At 44.7% G+C, this 22,069-nt stretch overlaps 1 protein-coding gene across 2 annotated transcripts in view; it reads left to right on the plus strand.

Moving 5' to 3' along the window:
- Positions 1 to 2,210: 2,210 nt before the first annotated feature.
- COL5A1 (collagen type V alpha 1 chain) overlaps positions 2,211 to 22,069 on the plus strand; it is a 260,301-nt gene continuing 240,442 nt past the window's right edge. For both annotated transcript variants that reach the window (XM_075060418.1, XM_032767553.2), the window contains exon 1: positions 2,211 to 2,794. In XM_075060418.1, coding sequence (XP_074916519.1) covers positions 2,701 to 2,794 — 94 coding nt within the window. In that variant the 5' untranslated portion in view covers positions 2,211 to 2,700. The remainder of the gene's footprint in view (positions 2,795 to 22,069) is intronic.

Raw genomic sequence — 22,069 nt, forward strand, 5'->3', positions numbered from 1 at the left:
TCCATCACCACAAAAGAAAAACAACCCAGGCGCTAGAACCTTTATGTAACTCCTTGCATGGGCTAGAGGTCATCATTCTGAAACAGGGGAATCTGGCTCATTCTCTATCAATGCAATAATGATGGGCCATCTCAGCTTCTACACAGGGCTTCTCCTAATTAGGGGACAAGAAAGTGCTGATTCCTTCAGGTGCATAGGATTACGCTCCCTAAATCATGAGATCCCTCAAACTGCACATGATCTTAGGGGATGTGTGCATAAGTCCTGCCTCCCTTCACTGCCTCATGGTTCTCACAGGAACCCTCTAGACAGTATCTTGCCTGTGGGTTACGCTGGCAGTTCCTCCCCTGAAGCTTGCTTAGGGAGGGGTCACTTGTAGAAAGGGAAAACATGAATGCTGACCTGATCCATTTGTGTTTGGTAGTGGAAGATAATGCCCTAGAGAGCTGCTATCTTATCCTCCTCTCTACCTGCCAGCTCTTTCCCTCTGATCCAGCCTGTGCAGAGGGCACTTTCTCTAAGGTGTGTGTGTGTGTGAGGGGGGGAATCACAACTTTCCCATTCCTTACTCCTGTAGATCAGATGGGTTTTCTGCCTGTGGGGCTGAAGGGGACCATCTGGCCCATTAATAATACTTGGCACTGCCCAACCCCTTTCATGCTGGAAAGAGCTTTACAAACAGTAAGTAGCTAAACCTCTCAACATGCCCAATGGGTAAACCGAGGGACAGAGGTTAGGTGACATGTCCATGAGCACATGAATCTGGAACAGATCCCAGAAGTCCTGGCTCCCAACTAAGTGCTGTAAAATGCATAAACTACACTACCAACCGCAAAATTACCTCCGAGTTGACCAACACTGACTATAAACTGCAGGTCAGCAAAACAGTATTGCATAATTATTGCAGAGTCAGGACAATATCAATACCTAGATAGAGGAGCAAGACTTGAGTCCAATATAGAAGGGTCCATTCCACACGCCAGCAAATCAATGGGAGGTTTGCCAAGGGATGACAAAAACCATAAAACTGGCCAGTGATGACGACCCAGGACAGTTGAGAAGCTTAAGAATGACGCAGGATATAGTGAGATTATGGAGACAAAGGGTGGGGTCTCCAAATAGGTAAGTCTCAGGGTCTGTGGGTGAAATCCTGGCCCCACTGAAGTCAATGGGAGTTTGGCTGTTGACTTCAACAGAGCCGGGATTGCACCCAGTGGGCAGAGACACAACAGAGGTCCCACCAGCAGTTGGAGTGGAGGAGCCCTGTATTGGATACAGTGGCAAACCGTAATAAGTGCAGTCCTAAGGGCATGTAAAAGCTTTAACTCCTTTAACCGTTTTTCAAAGTTTTCCTTCTTCCTCAGTCCATTTGCCAACGAGGGTCCGGCAAGGCTGAACTTGGTGGCTGAGGTTTCACACGCTCATTTAGATGTTCAGCTCATAACTGCCCTTGGTTGGGCAATAACCATTTCCTCATGTGTTGTTTGCAGGGTTGTTGATTCCCTGTTGGGCCCAGGATATTACAGAGACAAGGTCATATCTTTTACTGGGCCAACTTTGGTTGGCAATAGAGTCAAGCTTACCCAGCGCTCCGTGTAAACTGAAAGCTTGTCTCTTCCACCAACTGAAATTGGTCCAATACAAGATATTCTTCTGCCACCTTCTCTCTCTAATTCCTCCATTTAACATCCCCATTCACCTTCCACCCGCTCCCTGGTTAACCTGTTGCAAACCAATCTTTTGCAACCGATCTGAAAATATTGCTTTTTATTCTGCCATTGCAATTTTGTTTCTTTCTGCTCGGACGCTATTTACCTCTTGTCCTAAGAAGCACAAAGAATCAAGAAACACTGAACCCAGAATTAAAAAATGTTTAGGCTTCTTGTAGGTCCTCTGGACTCCTGGTGCTGCGGATGGAAAACAAACAAAGCAACCCTGCAACATCTCCAACGCACTGCTAGATTCGGACCGTAAACTCCTTGAATTCAAACGACTAAATTAGCAAAAGAGCCCAGTACAGCAGCAACTTGTTTGCAACAGCTCGGTTTCCTGTCTCTGGCTGCATATTCAAACTTGCCGCTGGGACCTGCCTCCTGTGCAGCTCTCGGATCTGGTTGGAGATAGACGGGGAAAGAAATCGAGGCTGCTAAAGGAAGGGAGGAAGAAAAATCTCCCCATGCCACACATTCAATTTCTCTCTCTCTCTTCTTTCCCTCTTCCCACCCCCCGTTTCCCCTGGACTCCGGTTGAAGGGGGCAGAGCTCTGCAGCCTCCTAAACTCTGATTTGCTGCATTGGATCTCGATTGACAATCTCTCGCATCTGCTTTAAAAGAAGAAGGGAAGAAAAAAAAGTTTCCACTCCTCGATTAGTCAGGGGAAGGGGGACATCACTTGGGAGGGGAAGCCCGAGAAGAATCAGACCAAGAGGAGGAGGAGAGACGGGAGGGAAGCGAAGGACCTGCTATACCAAGGAAGCAAGAGACGCCAAAACGAAAATACAGTAACAGAGAAAGTTCAGACCCTCATCCTAGTTAATACCAATCAGACACACACGTCCAGCTCATGGCTTTATAAAAGTTGTTGCTTCTGGGGGGTGGGGGATCTGAGCCTTTTACTTTGATTTTTCTACCCCAGACCTAAGGTTGTGTGAGCGTTTGCTCAATCTCCCCCCCAAGCTGATCCCCCTTTTATTGTGGACCATGGATACGCACACAAGGTGGAAAAGAAGAAGTTGGATAAGGACCAAAACTATAGCAATATTTCTCCTCTGTGCAATTTCTCAAAGCAGAGCAGGTAAGGCACTTTTGTTTATCTGCGTTCTTTGTGTCCTTAATAAATAGTTTGCCTGCAGGCGACAGAAATAGCTTTCTCTCTCCCTTGTTTAACTTAGCCGTGTTAAAACATGATTGCTGTTGACTAATGTTCATGTCATCTGTGTCTGGAGCAAATATATGGGTGAACTGGCTGAAGGCTTCAGAAAACTTGTAACAAGAAAGAAAAACTTGCTTTCTATTGTGCTTTGCAAAACAGTTGTCTTTTCTTACCCAATGCATTCCAAAAAAAAAAAAAAAAAAAGTTTTAGCTGCCTAAGTCCTGTGAATGCCATTTGTCAGGGGGCCCATAAAGGGGCGAAGAGTTAAAACACAATCCTTTTCCCCCTTAAAACGGATCTGCCAGTTGCCAGGCACACTTAAAAAAGAAAAGGAATCTAAATGAATTTTGAGTGACTTTTGTTGTTTTCACTATGCAGATATTTTGAATTAATTGTAAACGTCTGTTCTTTGCATAGTTTCTGCTGGAAGAGAGCAAACTTTTGTCAAGAAATGATCGGTTCTCTTCTCTCCCGGATCAAAGCAAGCGATCTCAGTGCAAAAAGCTTTTGCAAACTTTGCTTTTACAAACTTAGAAAGCGGACGCCCTCTGTTGTATGCCGCCTGTACTTTTGTTAACTCAGTTTTGCATTCTCCCCCCCCTCCCCTCCAAATCACCGTGGCTGGGTTTGTTAAAGGAGAAACTACAAAATGCAACACTTGGGACAAAACCCAACAGCTCCACGAGTCACTTTCTTTGCATTCTAGAAAAGGGGGACTGAGTACTTGATTTTGTTACTTACTTTTTGAGAAGTTTTTTTTTGGTTAATTCTAATACTGGCTTTCACAGTTATTAACTCTGGAATGCATAGGCTGGATCGAATACTGATGACTCTACCTTGGAAGTTCTTTGAACTTATAATAGTTTAACTCTACTGAGGCTCTAAAGGGTACCTGCAGAGGTTTGTGGTCTGCGCATACTGAAGAGCAATATTTATTTCGGATTTCCTTTTATAGTACTGCAGGAGGAAGAGTAAAAGGAGGTTTTAGGGGCAAAGCCACTTTGATGGTTTTAAAAAGCGAGATAGGAACCATGATGGAGTTTTGCAGGACTGTTAGGGCCAACTGAATGGGTGGCAGCTAATGTCAAACTGAGATTCCAATGTTACTGCCTAGCAGACGCATTTAATACAGCCTGTCATAGCTTCAGCCTTAATTCTGAAGTTTGCATAAGTTCATCTGGAAGCCCAACCACTGTTTGGCACATTATGTGTTACCAAGACAAGCCATGGGGGATTCAGACCATAACAGAATAATGATCAATTATTGTCATTTCAAGGTTCTTCATTCTAACCCAAGAGGACCTATTTATAAAAAAGAGAGGGAAGGGACTTGTCAAAAATTGCAAGAAAAAGTTCTTAGGTGAGATAGAAAATATTTAGTCCATCACTGAAGTTCTAATATAACCTCAGAGCAACTCCCAGATGGTCTATTGCGTTGCAAATCTATTGGATTATGACCTGGAGCAATTGTCTTTGGCTGGATAGGGACTGGATCTGATGTCCATCTTCATATTTGGATAGAGGAAAGAATATTTTCTGGGACCATCCTCTTTCAAAGCAGTCAGCTCCTCAGGGTACATCAGTGGCCATTGTACTACCTTCTTTTGTCATTTGTAGACTGCTAAGTCCTTGTCAATTTCAGACATTTAAATGGAAAGAATACAAAGTTTTCGCAGTCCTGTTGCAGACCAATTAGCCAGGGATGTATTTTAATGCTGTCATAGCAGTTTAGACATACTGTCAGTCTATGTTCTTTGGAGTGCTTTTAGGGAGACTACCCGTTGTCTTCAGGGAGATTTGGATCAGGAGCATGGAGTTATGTCCATCTAACACTCATTATGGACTAGGAGGTTCCATGCATCTATAACTGTCAGTGTATAGAAATCTTTCTGTTCTGAGTAGCATCTCTCTTTGAAGTAAAAGGTCTTGAATGTTCCCAGTGAGCTTCCTGGTATGATATTGGATTATTCAGATGTGGGAGGAGCCAGATTTGGTTATTTAAAGGCAATGTCTAACGTTCTTTTATCTGGTTAACTTCTCCCCAACCGCAGTTAAGTTCTCTTTCCCCTTTTATTTAATCCCAGTTTCTTAAAAGGACTAAAATAAAATGGAAATAAAATGCAATGAAATGAAATGAAAACTCACTTCTCCTTTGTCCTGCTCAGGAGCAAATACACCTCTGCTATTCAAGGGGGAAAAGAAAATTATTTGCAGACGTTGATTTATTCTAGAGGCTATGCCATATGTGACACGAGCTAGGCTGTCTCAGTGATTCCTTTCCAAGCCACAGTGACTCCTGTTCTGTTTTTTTTTACAAGTGGTGTCACACTGAATTTAACTGACAGATAAAGTTGGAGTCTCTCTTTATTTTTACAGATCCTCATAAAAGTGAATCAGGTTTCTGGGTGAATATTTTTGGAAACAGCCATTTCCTTTAGTGGTGGAGAAAAATGTAATAAGAATGCACAGCATGGTCTTTGGAAAAAAATTAAAAATGCTGGAAATTATTAAGTATTTTGTTACCATCTGTTGCTTCTCCCCTGGGCTGTTTACAGTAGTCTAGAATGAGCTAAGGAAATAATATTCTTGGTGTCTGACCATTTAGGACAGTTTAATACTTTTTCCAGTTAAAAAGGGTAGGAGTGGCTATACCGGGAGAAATATGACCCTGTTAGTCTGGAATGGATGTCAGGCGACAGTTCTGATGTCCAATGGAAAACGTGCATTGTGGTCTATTGTTTGTGACGTGCTTCTTGAGAAGGGGGAGAATTATACCACCTTGAAACAGAACTTTATGGATAATTTGTTTTTTTTTAATAAGCTACAGTAGTACATGCCCCATTCCAAAGTTGACGGGGACGCATTGGAGTCAGCTGACTTAGCATCCCTTATTCAGTGAAACCATGTATATTCCAAAGGCAGGATGCAGACGCTTCTCAAACCACTCCCCCTTCCCTATCATGGTCTCTTCCCCATTGTCACTTAGAATGGCATGTGGGGTGAAATACAGTGTCAATGCCATAACCAAGGGGCCAATTCTGCCAGCTACTGAGTGGCCTCAGCGGCCAACAAAATCGATGGAAATTGCGCACACTCCGTATTCTGCGTTATTAGGCCCTAGCACCATTGTTTTTAGCCTTGGCCCTAAATGACCAGGGATAAACATTCGACATGGTGGAGAATGCCCTGAAAACCAGCGTGCAAAGGGGCATGGCTCCTTCTCTACTTAATGCACTTAGGAATTGTCGGTGTCGTGCTGCAAGCCAGCCTGTTAATCGGGGCCTTTTAGCCGTCAGTACTGGACCCTTTACGCTTTCGAGCTGATGTCTCCTCCTTGTGGTTTGAAGGCTGATGAGTCATTTTGGGTATAATTATCCTAGATCTGCAACACGGATTCCTACTGGATGAAAAGCCCTTTAATAATAAGGTTAATCCTATAAACAAAAGTATTTTGCCCTTACACCTAGGGCATGCAGAAATCATGGCTCTGTTAGGACCAACAGAAGGGAACTGCACAGAGAGTATGAATCCTTACCAGGGCCGGTGCAACCTTTTAGGTGACCTAGGCGGTCGCCTAGGCGCTAGGATTTGGGGGTCGCCATTTTCTTCGGCAGCGACCACGGCTGCCAGATCTTCGGCTGCCCCGGTTGCCACTGGCATTTAGGCGAAGGGAGCTGGGGCAGGGGAGCGCGGGGAGGGCCGCCTGCAGCAAGTAAGAAGGGGGCGGCACGCAGGGGAACTCCAGCTCACCCCTGCCCCGCCTTCTCCCCGAGCACGCCATGGCTGCTTCACTTCTCCTGCCTCCCAGGCTTGCGGTGCCAATCAGCTTAGGCGCCGCAAGCCTGGGAGGTGGGAGAAGTGAAGCAGCGATGGCGTGCTCGGGGTGGAGGCAGAGCAGGGGTGAGCACGGGTGGGGGGGTGCCTCAAGGCGGAGGGTGGTGGGTGAGAAGCTGCAGCAAGGGGCGCCTCAGGGCAGAGGGAGGGAGCTGCCGTGGAGGGGGGCACTACAGGGCGGAGGTGTAGGGTGGGGAGGGCGCAAGGTGGAAGTTTCGCCTAGGGCATGAAACATCCTTGCACCGGCCCTGATCCTTACTATGGGAAAAGGGCCCAAACAGTCTTGTTTAAAGGGACAAAACCTCTCCCTTAGGGGTTTTCTTTTTAACACACAAAGCAATTGAAGCTAATCATTAGATTGGCGTGGTGCCTCCTGGTTACTCTGACAGGTCGCAGCGTAGTGATAGTCTGTTTGCCGCAGACATCTGTCAGTTAAAAGTCTTGGCACGAGCTGAACATGTGGTTCCCATTTTCTTACTTTTCATACCCTTGTACTATGTGCCAGGGATCCAGATGTGAGAGATGAAAGGAGAAGAGTGGGTGTGTGCACTGAGAAAGGAAGCCATGGAGGTGAGCTCAGATTCCCAGTTTGTGGCACTGGTAGGAGGATTAACAGCTCTGAGGATAAAGGAGGTTCTTTCAGCCACCACAAAAAAGTGCTTTTTGTAGAGGAATCATGTGGCTTGTTGGAAAGTCCTGAACATGGCATAAAATATGTTTCTATCCTGGGGCTGGTCAGAATCAAACTTGCCTTATCAACCAGGTATAACCCACTGCTTAAAACTTCATAGGATGTGTTGTGGGTGGTATTTTTCTCTCCGTGTGGTGCATATAAACATCTGTACTGTACCTGGCACACTCTGTAGTTACTGTGTCTGGATTCATCTTTTTCCCTGTGGATCTTGAAGTATATGTTAAGAAAGGGAATTTTGGCATGTCTGGTAAAGTCTGAAGTCCTGTAAATAAACGGAAGTGGAGTTAGCCCTTTGTCATGTGAAAATAGTAAGGAATCACAGAACTAAATGCTTTCCTCCAACACTGCATAAGGAGCTTTATTAAGGTAAAGAAATCAGCATTATCACTAAGCTATCCCTTTCTCCTCTTCCTCACCCTGCATGTCTTCTGGCTATAGATTCAAAGAAACAGTACATATATCCTCATAGCCTCTTTGAATTTTTTTTTCAGAGGGAGGCACTGGCATAAAAACAGATGTGAATAAGCAAAATACACATATGTGGCATATACCTCTGCATTAGTGAAAGTACCCATTTATAGACACATGGCTTAGATAATCCAAGGTTTCTGTCTGGACTTGAGAAATAAATCTATAAGAGCAGACTTTCCAGGAAATGGCTCTTTGGTCTGTTTTTAAAAATAGGAGATTTGGCAATTTATTTCCTGTGTCTGCCTCTCCTCCCTCTCCCTGCCCTGTCACCTCGCTTTAATCTTTGTCCAGAGTTTAAGTATACTTCCTGGAGCAGAAGTTTAATGTTAGTGATAGGAACATCTGTTCTCAGAGAGCCTGATCCAGCTTCCGTTAAAGTCAATGGATAGATTCTTATTGATTTCAGTGTGTTCTGGTCCATAAAGAATAATATATGAGTAAATACTTGTAAGTGTTGAGTCTGTTTTTAAGATTTCAGGTACTCTGAGTAATAACAGTGAATAAATAAATAAAAAGATCACTTTTCCCCTATGATACGCATTCCTTCCTGTTGGATGGGACACCTGCTGGCACTTCTAACAGATTTATCTTTAGACAGCATGAACCTGTCTGTCTGTACTGTCAGTATGATGATTGTGCATGGATTGTTAGGCAGAGACTTTTCCGAAGCCACTTAAGAAATATGAATGCATTGTACCTGTTCATTTCAAGGGGGAACCGTGTGTCTAAATCTCTTTTTGGCTATGAAAATCTCAGCCATAGATTTTTAAGACCAGCTGGGATAACTACTCGGACCTCCTGCATCACACAGGACCTAGAATTTCACCCAGTGATTCCTGCAAGGGAGGGAATTGTTCTTCCTTAGTACATTATTGACTACTCTGGGACCCTGTAGTTATTTAATTCATTGTATGTGTTTGCATGTATTCTGTAGACTAGGGTGACCTGATAGCAACTGTGAAAAAACAGGACAAGGGGTGGAGGTAGGCACCTATATAAGAAAAAGTCCCCCAAAAATGGGACTGTCCCTTTAAAAACAGGACATCTGGTTACTCTACTTTAGACAAGTATCAAATGCAGGAATAATTTAAGAACAGTGCCAGCAAGTGCCCTATGTGGCTCATGATTGGAGAGTGGGCAGAACAGTGTCCTGTAGAGATGGAATGGTAGAGTGGGAATACAGGGCATCTGACTGGGAGTCATTTCTGAGTCTGCCATTGATTTGCTATATGGCCACGTCATCCCAGCTGGGATTTCCAAAGTGCCCTAAGAGGTTTAGATACCTGTCTCCCATTGAATTTCAAAATCCCAGTCGTAGTCCCTGAGTGCTCCATTTTATCCTTTTGCAAAAGGTCTGGGGTAATGCTGTTTGTTTTTCTACCTTCCTTGCAAGCCACGTGGGAGGGAATGTGGGACATCAGTAATCTAGAGATCCCCAGGCCAGAAGGGACCATTGTGATCATCTAGTCTGACCTCCTGTATAACCTGCCAGAGACCTTCTCCCAAATATTTCCTAGAGCAGATCTTTTGGAAACGTGTTGAATCTTGATTTAAAAATTGCCAGTGATGGAGAATCCACCACACCCCTCGGCAAAATGGTGCCAGTTGGTTATTACCCTCACCATTAAAAACTTACACTTAATAGATGTTTGTGAAGTGCTTTGTGATCCAAAAATGGAAGGTGTGTGATGCAGATTCTATTATCATTCTTGCTATTGCTGCAGGTTGAAAAAACTGGCAACCATCTTTTGGGGTGAAAAAAAAATCTCAACAATCTGAAAAGCCAGCTCTATTGACAATATTTTGTGGTCTAGGTTGGGGTCCATTGCCAGGGTGAGACCCATCAAGTGGCAGAGGCCAGCGACCGCCAACATCTAAGTTCTCTCCTCTCATCATGCACCATAGTGTGACTCCACTGACTTCAGTGATTAACACTGGTCTTAATTGCGAGGGCAGTGAGCTTTGATGGGCAGCTTTCCAACCACACAGCTGCTGAAACAACCTCTGCCCTGGGTGTTGAGCCCCCAGGCAGAGGAAGGAGAAAAGCCACAAGTGTCCTAAGGGTCTTTCAGACAAGAGAAACATCCTTCCAGGGACATGAGATCCTTGTTCCATTTTTGGGTGCAAGTTGCAGACATGATGGCTTTGTACTTGAACAGCCTTGTTTGCCCACAGGATGGTTGTTAGTAGTAATCATTAATGCGGCCCCATAAATTCACAAGACACGTTCCTTGCCCTGAACAGTTTTTACAATGTAAAACAGGAAAATGGGGACAAAGGTAAGGGAAGGCACGGGGAGAGTTTTGAGAATTGCCTTGGAGGAATAAACTAGATCTCTTAACTAAAAATGAAATTAAGGCGTTTAAGCATAATGTTAATTTGGGATGATGTGGGGGCATGTTTAATTCTTTCAGATATTAATCATTATTTGTAATGAGCCAATAATGTGCTAAGCACTTTAGATGAATATGAAGACTAGGGGCCTGATTCAGATCTTGCTTGCACTGGTTTTCCATTGCCGTAGCTCCATTAACGTCAAGGGAGTTACTGCCAGTTTGTTCCAGTGCAAGTGAAATCAGAATGGAGAACGAGATTTCCACTCCAGCGCTTATAGTCTAGCTAAACATTGTGCAAATAGGTATCTAGGGGTGAAAAAACCCACTGAAGAGGAATGATGCAAGTGGGGTGAATGACTGCTGAAGTTAGGCAGCATCTCTTTAATTCCATGATTTAGCGCTCTGTGTGTGTGTGTGTGTGTGTGTGTGTGTGTGCGCGCGCGCATATAGGAGGAAACTTGGGGTAGGGATTGTCAGCCTGTCTTAATAAATCTGTTTTCAGGAGGCTCTTAAAGGAGGAAAGAGTCCATGATGTATTTTCCTTTGCAAAATATCCAGAGTGATCAGCTCTCTAGTTCTGTGTGTGGTGTCTGTGGGTTGCAAGCATGCAGCGTCGAAGGTTAGATTTGGTATCCTAACCGTTGAGTGAATACCACAGCCTCAACCAACAAAAAGTTGTGTTTGTTTTCCCAGTTGTTGTGGATGTCAAAGGGAGAATAAAGGCTTGTCTACATATGGCGTTATTCCGGACTAGGTACTCCAAGTGGATGAAGCTAAATCAGAAAAGAGACTCTTCTTTTGAAACACAAGTGTCCACAGATGGCGTTATCCCAGAATAGCTATTGTGATTTAAATTCACACGCTACCTTAATCTGAATTGTCTTTGAAGTGTAGACAAGCCCTGAAAAGGGGGAAAACCCTGGTGTGTGTCTGATGTGCATGCACTAGATACGTGCACATGCACACCCACAAGTTTGTCCCAGCGTATACGTTTACAAAAAGACGGTTTTCTTCTAGCTTTTGGGATGCCAGGACTCCCCTGTTCTATCTTGTGTTACCAGGAGCGCCTTTATTCAGAGCCCTGGGACTCAGTACTGAGCTATGCAATCTGAGTGTTACCAATAATGACTGCATTGCATGAGTAAGCACAGGACACGGATGAAACTCTCAAAGCTCCGTCTTGGCCTGCACTTGATGCAAAACCTGGGACTGAGTCTCTTGGGGTGAGGAGGCGTCTATCCTGTGGCTGTTCCAAAATCCAGGACAGAATTCTAGAGGGGATTCCCCCTGTGGTATCGCATCCCACATGTACACCCCATGGCTCTTTTTATAAAAGGGAAATGATCATTGCTAGTCAAGGACAGTGACTCATCCTGTGAGTCATGCAGAAAGAATCCAGCTGTGTCTGGGGTCCTCTGAAGGAGGATTTCCTCATTGGCTCATTGTGATCAGCTGACCTGCTGTTGAGGGAGTCCCCATATAATAAAGAGAGATCTCTTTTTCCCTTTGTTTCATTCAAAGCTGTGCTCATTGAACATAAATGACAGTGCTTTCAAATTCCTTACTATTTTACTGAGTCCCAGGGTCAGAGCCGCTGTTGCCCTTTGAGCTGCTTGAATTACTACTGCTTTTTATTATTTTTATTTTTTTTAGCTAGCAGTTTCTCTCCAATGTAACCCATCCAGGCTGTAGCTGGAAAACTGGCAAGAATAGCAGATTGGAAGGCACTGAACCGTCTTTTGTCCTGGTGGTGTGTGTGTGTGTGTGTGAGTGTGGTGTGGGTGGGAGAGGGGGTGGTTTGGAAAGCTTTCAGCACAGACAGGCTCTTTAAAAGGTCTTAATTCATGAGCTTGTTGGAAGATCTTCAAGTCTTGGTTGGGATCTTTACTAAGCACGTGGAGTCAGTAGGGGTGACATTCAGTCCTGTGCAGAGAGCCTTCACAAGGCCCACATACCACTGAAACTCTCATTTGGGGCAGGGGACTTTGTTGATACATAGGCCCCTGCTGCCTCCCTGCATGGGGGTGAATTCCACCCGAAGTCCAGCGGAAGGTCTTGTGGCACAGATGGAGAAACTTTTAGCTGTTAAAAAATCCTGCTGAGGATCCGTAGGGCTCCGTATCCAGGCATGGAGGTATATGCGAAATGGACATGTGCACTCTGGAGTGTTTTCTGACCTAGAAAAGGGCTTTGGAAGATCTGGACTGTTTTATCTTTATCAGCTCTTCCTCCCAGCATGCTCCTGTTAGCCTCCCTACATCACACCTGGTAGAAGGAGGCTATCGCTGGCAATTCAGCGTGCGGGGACAGAGCTGGAGAAAGAGGCTTATTGCACTCCAAGAATTTCTGTAGTTTCTCAGTGGGCTTCAGGTGAGAGGGGTATTCCGAGCGCTGAGTATTCCTGCTGTAACGTATGCAGGCGCCTCATTCTCTATGCCTCACAGGGGTCCTAGCATGAACACGAGGAACAAAGCTAATGCAAACTGAAGGCCCAGCCCTGCAATCTTCTGCTCATGAAGCCCACGCCAGCTTGGAGTGGCTCTCTTACTATCTGGGGTGGATGATCCTGCTACAGCCTTGGGGAGGAGAGCTGGGTTTTGTAGCTCAGGCAATAGAGGCTCTTGTATTCAGATCCAGAAGTCCCAAGTTCGATGTCCGCTGTGGATGACCCACCCAGAGGTGTGGCATTACACTCTAGATTTCTTTGGGGGTAAAACAAGGACTAAGAATCTGATCCAGCAGATGCTAGCGTCAATAGCAATGCAGCCATAGATGGCAAGGTCAGGTAGATGAGTAACAGCTTGCAAGACTGGGCCTTTAAACAGGATTGCATTTGAGGCCTGATGCAGAGCCCACTGGAGTCTAACAGAGAACCTCACGTTAACTTTAGGAGGCTTTGGATCAGACCCTGGGTGCTTTAAGGACCCAATGTTACAAGATACTGAGCAACTTCTGGAAGTACCAAGTGTCCTCAGTTCTCATTTACTTGACTTGGAGCTGTGAGTGCCCAGTGTTTCCAGGCGTTGCAGGATTGATCCCTTAGCTGTTATAGTGACTTAGAAGTCCTGGGTAGGATTCAGCATGGTGCTTTTAGGAGAGAGAGAAAAATGCCCAGAACTACAATGAATAAACAAATGCATTTCTTATCCCACTCTGATCACTGGTATCTGAGCACCTTCCAGTGGGGCATTAAGCTATGTGACTAATGTCTGCCACAAGTGGTTTGTTCTCTCTCTCACCTTCCCCGCAGGGGGAGAATTGTGTCTGCAGTGGAAAGTTGTGATTGGGTAGGGTTTTGTTTTGGGTGGATTTGTTATTTTTAAATATCCATGCTGTTCTGTGCTTTACATGAGAGGAGACTGGTCAGAGAAGTGTAGCTGGCACTGGGAGCAGAAGGTGGTGAGATTGGGATGGTGGTGGGAATTTGTTCCATAGTTTGGGACTGGCCCTTGAGAAAGGTCCATCTCCTGCACAGATGGGCTTTATCCTGATGGTTGGAAGCTCCATTGTGCCAGAGGAGCGGAGTTGTCAACTCTCAATACTTAGTCCTCATCTCTGAGCTTTAGACCCTTTTAGAGATGCTGGGCCCAGGTCACTGAGCACCTTGAAGATAAGGATGAGCCCTCAGACTTGCCTCGGTATTCTGCAGGGAGCCGCACAGAGAGCAGAGGATGGGAGTGATGTGTGTGCCATCTGCCATGCTGCTGAGGAGATGCACTGCAGTGTTGTGTACTAGCTGGAATTTCCTAAGAGCTGAAAAGTTCATGCTCAGGTCTATCGCATTCCTCTTGTCCAGACAAGAGGTGATAAAAGTGTGAATAATAGAGCCCAGATCATTGTCCACCAGGTGGGGATGGAGTGTCCTAGGCAACTGGAGGTGGTAGAAGGTGGTGTGCTGCTATGTGAGAGCTTAGCATCAGCAAGGAGTGTAGGAATCCTCTTAACCTATGGACTATGTTGGGTATGTGCCTTCAGCCAAAGGAGACTGCTGCATCATAGCTGCAAATGCTTCAAAGTCCTTTCCTCTGCTCACCCGCATCACCTGGGTTCTGCTCAGGTTCAGCTTCAGTTATTTGGTAGTTGCATTTTTCCATGCAGAACGTTAACCCTCTCCCTCATCTTGCAACCTCAGCTTGCTGCAGAGAGCTTCTTGGGGACTGCGTTCTCCAATTGCATCACTCTATATCAAAGCCTTGATTCTTACTGGAGTCAAATTCACTCAGCTATGTGCTGAGTCTGCAAGCTGGCTTTTTTTTTTTTAACTGTCAATAGAGACCTTTGTATGAAAAAAGAAAAAGAGACAAATGTGGGAAGAGTGAGCGAAAGTGGCAGGCGAGGACGACAAAAAAAAAAAAAGGGATGGATGGATGGAAAAACTCGTTAAAATACAAAGATGATATATGGAAAAAATGGAGGTTGGCAGCATGCTGTAATCAGGCACTTGGTTATTGTTCGTCAGTTTCAGGTCCTTGAAACAGAGCTGAGCACTGAATGTGCAGTTAAAGTGATGTTGTGGTTTTCCTGTGGACATGTCTGGAACCTCATCGGAGCAAGAAATAGAAAAACTAAACTAAAAAATGCCCATTGTGCAGTTCTTCTGTTTTTTTGAGTTGCTATTTCTTCTAGAAGCAAGATGCTCCTAACATTGCTTGGGAGTCTTCAGGCTTCTCAAAGATCGTAGAAATGTTGGGCTGCAAGGGACCTGGAGAAGACACCAAGCTGAGCCTCCTGCACTGAGGTGGAACCTAGTAAACCTAAATTATCCCTGACAGATGTTCCTCCAACCTGTTCTTAAAAACCTCCAATGATGGAGTGTTCAGAACCCCGCCTTGGAAGCCTATTACTGAGTTTTGTGGATGCAAACCATGACTTCTTTGTCCTACCTTCTGTGGACACAGAGAGCAATTGATCACCATCCTCATTAGAACAGCCCTTAACACGTTTGAAGACTGTTATCAGGTCCTTCCCTCAGTCTTCTTTTCTCAAGACTAAACCTGCCCAGTTTTTTACCCTTTCCTGGCCTGCGTCGTGCAGGAGGTCAGACTAGATGATCATAATGGTCCCTTCTGACCTTAAAGTCTATCAGTCTATGAGATAAGTTTTTCTAAAGGTGTAGTTTTATGAAACACAAATCTACCATAGTATTTATATATTTACCATGCTGGAGTTTTCCTAGCAGCTTAGGCAGTAAACTGGATGGAGAAGGGATGGTCTGAGGGTGAAGGCATTGAAATGAGACTCTGGAAAGTTCATTTCTCAGCTCTGCCCTGGACTTCCATATGACATAGACTAAGTCACTTAATTTCTCTGTGCCTCAGTTCCCCATCTTTAAAATGGATATAATACATCTCCCTCTCTCTCCCTTTGTCTTGTCTGTTTGGGCCACAAACTGTTCAAGGCAGGGACCATCTTATTCTGGGACAAATCCTCGGCTGGTGTAAATTGTCAAAATCTTCATTGACCTAAGTGGAACTATGGTAAATATACAGCCCGCTGTACAGTGCCTCGTACAAGAAGGCCCTGATTTCTGGGGGAGGGGCTTGTAGGCGCTGAGATATTACAAATGATAATAATACTGAGCACTGAATTGGCCTATTTATGGCCTATTGGTGTGACTCATGTGGGCAGTGCTAGAAATTCAAATCCCAGGAGAATCCTGGCTGGGGGAGTGAAAATTATGGCACCTATCCAGCAGGCCGGACTAGACGATCCCAGGCCTTCTATTTTATGTCACCAATTCATAGATTATCTCTTTAAAAAAATAGTGAAATATAAGACTTTTTTTTCTCATCCCCAACCCCCCGGGTTAAGTTTTTGGTTATATTTGAAGAGGCTGAAGGTTGTTCCTTTGTCGTAGAAACAAAAACATAGCGTGCTCTTCTGTTAACAGAACCTGTCTCTGCGGTACGTGTTGTGACTTCTTTGAGTTTTCCGTGTCATTTTACAGCTTTTCTCTGTGCTTCTGGAGTAAATCATATGAGAGCATGGGGCGCTGTGCTGTTAGAGAAAAGGCACTATTCTTCTTAGGGCAAATTGAACCACTAAATTTGACCAAGTATTGAAAACAGGTAGGGGATTCCCTGAACAGCATGGCAGATACCTCGGCTTGCTGGGGAAAAAAAACAGACCTCAGCAAGTTAGAGTACGTGCATGTGTTGCAAATGGAAATTGGGGTACTGGATACTGAAACATCCTAGCATTCAAAGGCCAGTGGGAATATTATAAAACTAGACAGCTATAAGCCAGGAAAAGACGGCAAGGAAAGATGATCCCAGTATGTCTTTTAGAGAGTTTTTAGTTAGTAACATCCAGCTATTTTTACCAGTTTAAGTAGGTTGGGAAAATGATATCAAGGCATTTTGCTTCATTTCCATCTCCTCTTTGGTCATGTAGACGGCAGTAGGAATGTATCCACCACCTGGCGATAGGCCTGATTTGTCTGAAAAAGCTCGGCTCCCATGTATTATGTTGCAGTAGGACCTAGAAGCTTCAGCGTCACTATAGCAGGTGTGGTACAACCATGGAACAAAAAGACAGTCCCTGCTCCCTCCCCCAAGTTTACGATCTAATGGTGAACTCTTGGCCCTGTTGAAGTTGATGGGAGTTTTGCCATTGCCTTCAGTAGAATCAGGATTTCACATCTAACTTGAAAATCGAATCATGTCAAAGTGCTCAGTAGCAACCGTTGTTCTGAATGTTAGGGGAGGGATTCTCCATTGATCTCAGTGGGAGCAGCAGGGCGCTGAGCCTTCTTGACAGTCTGGTCACATGACTATATTTAGATCTCTGCGTTAGCTCAGGATTACCCCGAACTGCGTGCCTGGGTTGGGCACTACATTTGCAGCCAGACTGGGAGATGCGAATGTTCTCAGGATAACTAAAGTCGTAAAGTTCCTTTCCTGACTCAGCCTGGAAGTGAAACATTCTCTTCACAGCTTTCTCTGCCCTCATCTTTCCTGCAAGATGTGGTTAGTGCTCCCAGGGAGTAGCACGGGAGGTTCCTGCTGTTCTGGAGAAAGCTGGGTTTGAGTTTCTGGGGAGAAAATGAGAGAGAGAGAGAAATGCGAGGTCAGCTGCTGGAGTGTTTGGCTGAAGGGACTGTCCTACAGTTCAGTTGCCAGCGATTGATTTAGAGTTTCATTTACGTGTCGGCTGGAGCTGCTATTACTTGAGTGTCCATGTAAAGGAAACGTGTCAGTCCTTTGGCCGAGCCACATAGTGGAGCCTTGCAGAACAGCTTACTGTTGTGTTTTGTTTTTAAAGACGATACTACGATAAGAATTTCAGGAAGCCAGAGCTTCCCTGTAACCCCTAGGATGCACTGCAACGTGCATCTTATGCAGGGATTCTGGCAGTAGGGGATGCAAGACAGATCTCTGCAGCTGCACTCTTCAGACTCTGGATGGAAAGCAGTGAGTTTGAGCATGCAGATGTGGGTTCCTGTGGACCCATCCCCAAGGTGTCTAGTGATGGAATACTAACGTGTCTGCCACATGCTTTGTTTTAAAATTACAACCCTCCGTCTGCATAATGCATCCATCATATGTATGCCTCTTCTTGTAACCTGCACTGTTACAGGTGAATAGAAAAGCCCTAGGTGATGAGTCACTGTGAATACAAGTGGAGGGCTCTGCAGGAGGAATAGAAAAAGTGATTTATGAGGTAGGATTCAGCTAGGAGCAATCAGTGTTGTTCAGCTGACTTCAGGGGAGCTGCACCAATTGACATGAGGTTAGCAAGGATCCAAGATGGAAGTCTGCTGTTGTAGCCGCCTTGATCTCCCTAGCTTTAAACGAGGATAATGCTAGATCTAGGGAAGAGCACAAGCAGTAAATAGAGGCCACCGTTTCAAAGGTGTTTGGGCCATTGCTGCTGTCAAAACATTAAAACATAACAGCAAAGCATTAAGAAGCCCTCTCTTGCCTTTTGTTCCCTCCATCACCCCCCGCCCCAAAAAAGAGCTCTGTGTAGCATGAAAGCTTGTCTCTGTCTTCTCCAAAAAGAAAAGTTGGTCCAATCAAAGATGTTATTTCACCCACCTTGTTTCTCTTTCTCAGACTTCACAACAGGCTTGTTTGTAGATGGCTAGGTTACCCTGGCCTTTCAGGATTGTGGAGATAAAAGTCTCACTCCCTTATCATCCCCTGATTATTTTTTTTCCCCATTGAAAAACAGTTTTGATTGGAAATTTTCAACCAGCCCTTGGAAAGGCCCATCTGTCTTCTCTGTCCAGTGCACGGTTGTTCCCAATAGTCCATTTCATGTCCATTTCCCTTCACAGTGTTGATCAGAGGTGTTCCTAAGAGATGCATCTTCTTCCTGAGATACCAGGAAGACAGGTGAGCAGAACAGGTCAGATCAGGACAATCCCATACAGGCAGACATCATAGCCAATTAAATATTGGCAGGGCCACAAAAGATTAAGCTGCAGGGGCTCCCACCCTCAGGAGGGTCCTAGCATGCTCAGCCCCCCTAAGTGCATCCCTTGAATGCTGTAGGAAAGGCCTGAGAATTGTGGCATGCTAGGCCTTAACTGAGGGGTCACCTTTGGCAACACAGGTGAGTCTTAGCACTGATTCATGTGTCTGCCACCCACAGCTCACCCCCATCCCCTACCCTGGCTCTGGATTAAATGCCCAGCTGTACATTAAGCTTTTTAATTTCCTGCTCGAAAGCTTCATTTTGCATGCCCAGGGCAAATGGTTTAACCACGTGGTCAGAGCACTGAACAGAGAAATGTCCCTAGCTGCGTAGCATCTGATTAAAGGGGATTAGCGAGTTGTGGATGGGCGAGTGCCAAGTGTTCGGAGGGATGGCGTGGGGACCTGACCAGGGTTTTCCTTTAATTGATGTTGCTGAGGTGACTTTAATAAAACAGTTGCAGGGGCCCATGATGCCAGCTAACAGAATCCCAGCCCAGATGTTTTTCACAATTTCTTCTAAAGAGGACTAGTGTGGCTTTAAATCACAGGCACCTCTTGTACTAGCAAAGTTCCCATTTCATGTGACTGAGGCCATGCGCCCTGGGGATCTCTGGCATCTGATTAATTGCTTTTACTATCAAGGAGGGAGGTGCAGGGGCTATATGGCTGTTCCTGACTTGTGTCTCAGTGCAGTTGACCCAGTAGGGCAACATGGAGGAGGGACTCATGACCACTGGCTTATATAACTTATGTCATATCTGCGTGTTCAGATCCATCAGCGATGGACTCTGAAAGGTGACTCCCATAAAGTCATAGGAACAGGAAAGGGGAGAGGCTAGAAGTGGTGAGGAAATACATTTTTTTTTCATTTTTATCAACATTTTCTGCAGAGAGAAAAAAAATCTCCATTTTTCCATGGAAGACTTTGATTTATTGTTTTTGGTAGAGATTTGAATACTGAACAGTTGTAACCAAAACCAGAACTATTTCATTTTTCAGCAACAACAACAAAAAATCAAAGTTTTCCCATGGAAAGCAGTCACCTTTGATATAAATTTTATTTAATTAAAAACCTGTTTTTTTTTCCCCCATCAAAAAACAGTGTGGATGGAAAATTTTCAATCAGTTCTCAAAAAAAGACCCATCTGTCTTGTCTGCCTAGTGCTGGATTGTTCCCAATAGCTCATTTCATTATCCAGCACAGTTTTGATCAGAGGTGGTCCTAAATTGCAACATCAGATCCATCTGACTCCAGAAGGCTCTGAATCTGGCCTCCGTCTTCAGTGAAGACAATGAAGTTACCAGCCAAGAGTGGAGTAGAGCCATAGAGTTTAAGGCCAGAAGGGACCATCAGCTATCTAGCCTGACCTCCTGTAATACAGTAGTGAACCAAGTCGTAAGGATATAAGATTGATTTGGCTCACACATTAGAGGGAGCAGGGCCCATTTTGCAGATATGCTCTTTACACTGTACTATGAGCTCTGTTGTCGCTTCCACCACAGCTTATGGGATGTATGAGTTTTCAGACACACGTCCTTCAGGATGTGCTTAGCAACAAGAGAGTTCCCCTCCCTACTGCTTTCTGTTGGTGAAAAGAGAAGTGCATTAGCAATGAAGTTGAGGAGGAATTGCGTAGAGCTTGCCCATACTGTACTATACAGTGGGACGACACCTGTGGAAGAAAGGTACCTGGATGCTGCTGTGTGTAGGTTCAGCATAAGAGAACCTAGCTGGAACAGAACATCACAGCAGTTGCCATGTGGGATCAGACCGCTGGTCCACCTAGTGTGACCCCTATTCTGTGACTGTGGTCAGCACCGTGTCTCCGTTTGTTGATCAGTTTGTTGCTTGGAGCATAAGGAATGATACCCATTATACCCATATCCTATGGAAGTGGAACTGCAGATTCTGTTCTTAATGAGGCCTGTGTTATCTTCTTAGAGGTTTTTTTTTTTTTTGTAAAGGGCAGTCAGGTCACTTAGGAGCCGCGTCACTCTCAATCAGAAATGACATGGAGGCAGGTGGAAATGGCATTTCTTCTTGTTGTGTGCCAAAACAATAGCAATCTGGTCAATTTATATATGAAAACTCCTTGAAATGTTCCCTCCCCAGGGTTGGTAGGCGGCAGGAGGAGCTTATTATCATGTCCTGTGTTTTTCTGTCTCTCTCTTAAGAGTTTAAACGAAAACAATCTGTCTTTTTGCAACAGTTGGAATCCTTCCCTCTTGACCTTGAGAGCTGGGATTGGAAGGAGGAGCAAACAACCCCTGATGCTTAAATCTAGCTCTGTTTTTTGAATTCCAGTCCTGATTCTCAGCAGAATGCAAAACAAAAGACAATAAGAGCCATATTTGACAATATCAATGATCCAAGTGCTGCATAATAATAAAAAAATGTCTATCAGGAAAAAGGGTAGTCTTCCAAGGCAAAGATTTCCATTCTGCACTCTGGTGGCTATTGTCTCACAAGGGACAGGTATAAAAACAGCTCAGTGGGTGCACATAAAGAAACTCGGATGATCCATGAGTCGTCTCAAACTCTGCACATCAAACCTAACCAAACCCCTTCACTCTCCAAAACTGGATTGGAACAAGCCTTCTTGTGAGATTTCTGATACTAACAGATTATAGATGAGGTGGAAATATTAAGAGAATAACCTTTTTTGGAGCATTTCAATAAACCTTTGCCCAATTTCTACCAGCCTTGGAAAATGCTGAGCTGGGTGAAAATGAAGAACAGGAAACGAAAGTTATCAATCGATATAAAGATCATTTTTATTATTTACCAGAGAGCGAAGTCTTCTATATTATCTGTTTCTGCACAGAACAGGGGCGATGTGGGTCATTGTATTGGAAGCTTCTGAACACAATTTTGCCCATGTGCCTCAACCTTGGCTTGGAGGGGTCTCCTGTATGATGGAAAAGAGAGACCACTCCATCCTGTACAGTCTGAGCAGAAGGTACCAAAGTTGCCAAGCAGTGCTCGTTGTAATAATGAATTTTGCCTTATGGACACTTCTTTGCTGGGAAGAACTGAGACCCTTTCACTTCCCTGACTTAGGATGGTTTTGAATCAAGAATTTCCCATGTTTTCACATTTCCAAATATACATGCAGCTAGGTTTAGGTGAAAGTTTGGGTCAGTTCTTATTTTATCCAAATGGGTTCACTAAACCGCATTAGCAGAAGAATGTACATTTTCATCATCAGTGCCTGGAAAGGGGAAGGCATCAGCATATACAGGGTCATTATGCCTGGAGAGATGTGGGGTCACTGTTTTAAACCCTGATTAAAATGGGAGAATCCCAGCTAGTGAATCTCCAGCATCCTTGTGTGCTGCACTCCGCTCAAGTGTTTGTTGGAGAGGCTCTCACCTGAGTACCAACCTAGCCCATCCATGCTTAGTGGACAAGGTCTGATGATATTGCAGCACAAAGCT

Source organism: Chelonoidis abingdonii, chromosome 24, assembly GCF_003597395.2.
Source record: "Chelonoidis abingdonii isolate Lonesome George chromosome 24, CheloAbing_2.0, whole genome shotgun sequence".
Classification (NCBI taxonomy): Eukaryota; Metazoa; Chordata; order Testudines; family Testudinidae; genus Chelonoidis; species Chelonoidis abingdonii.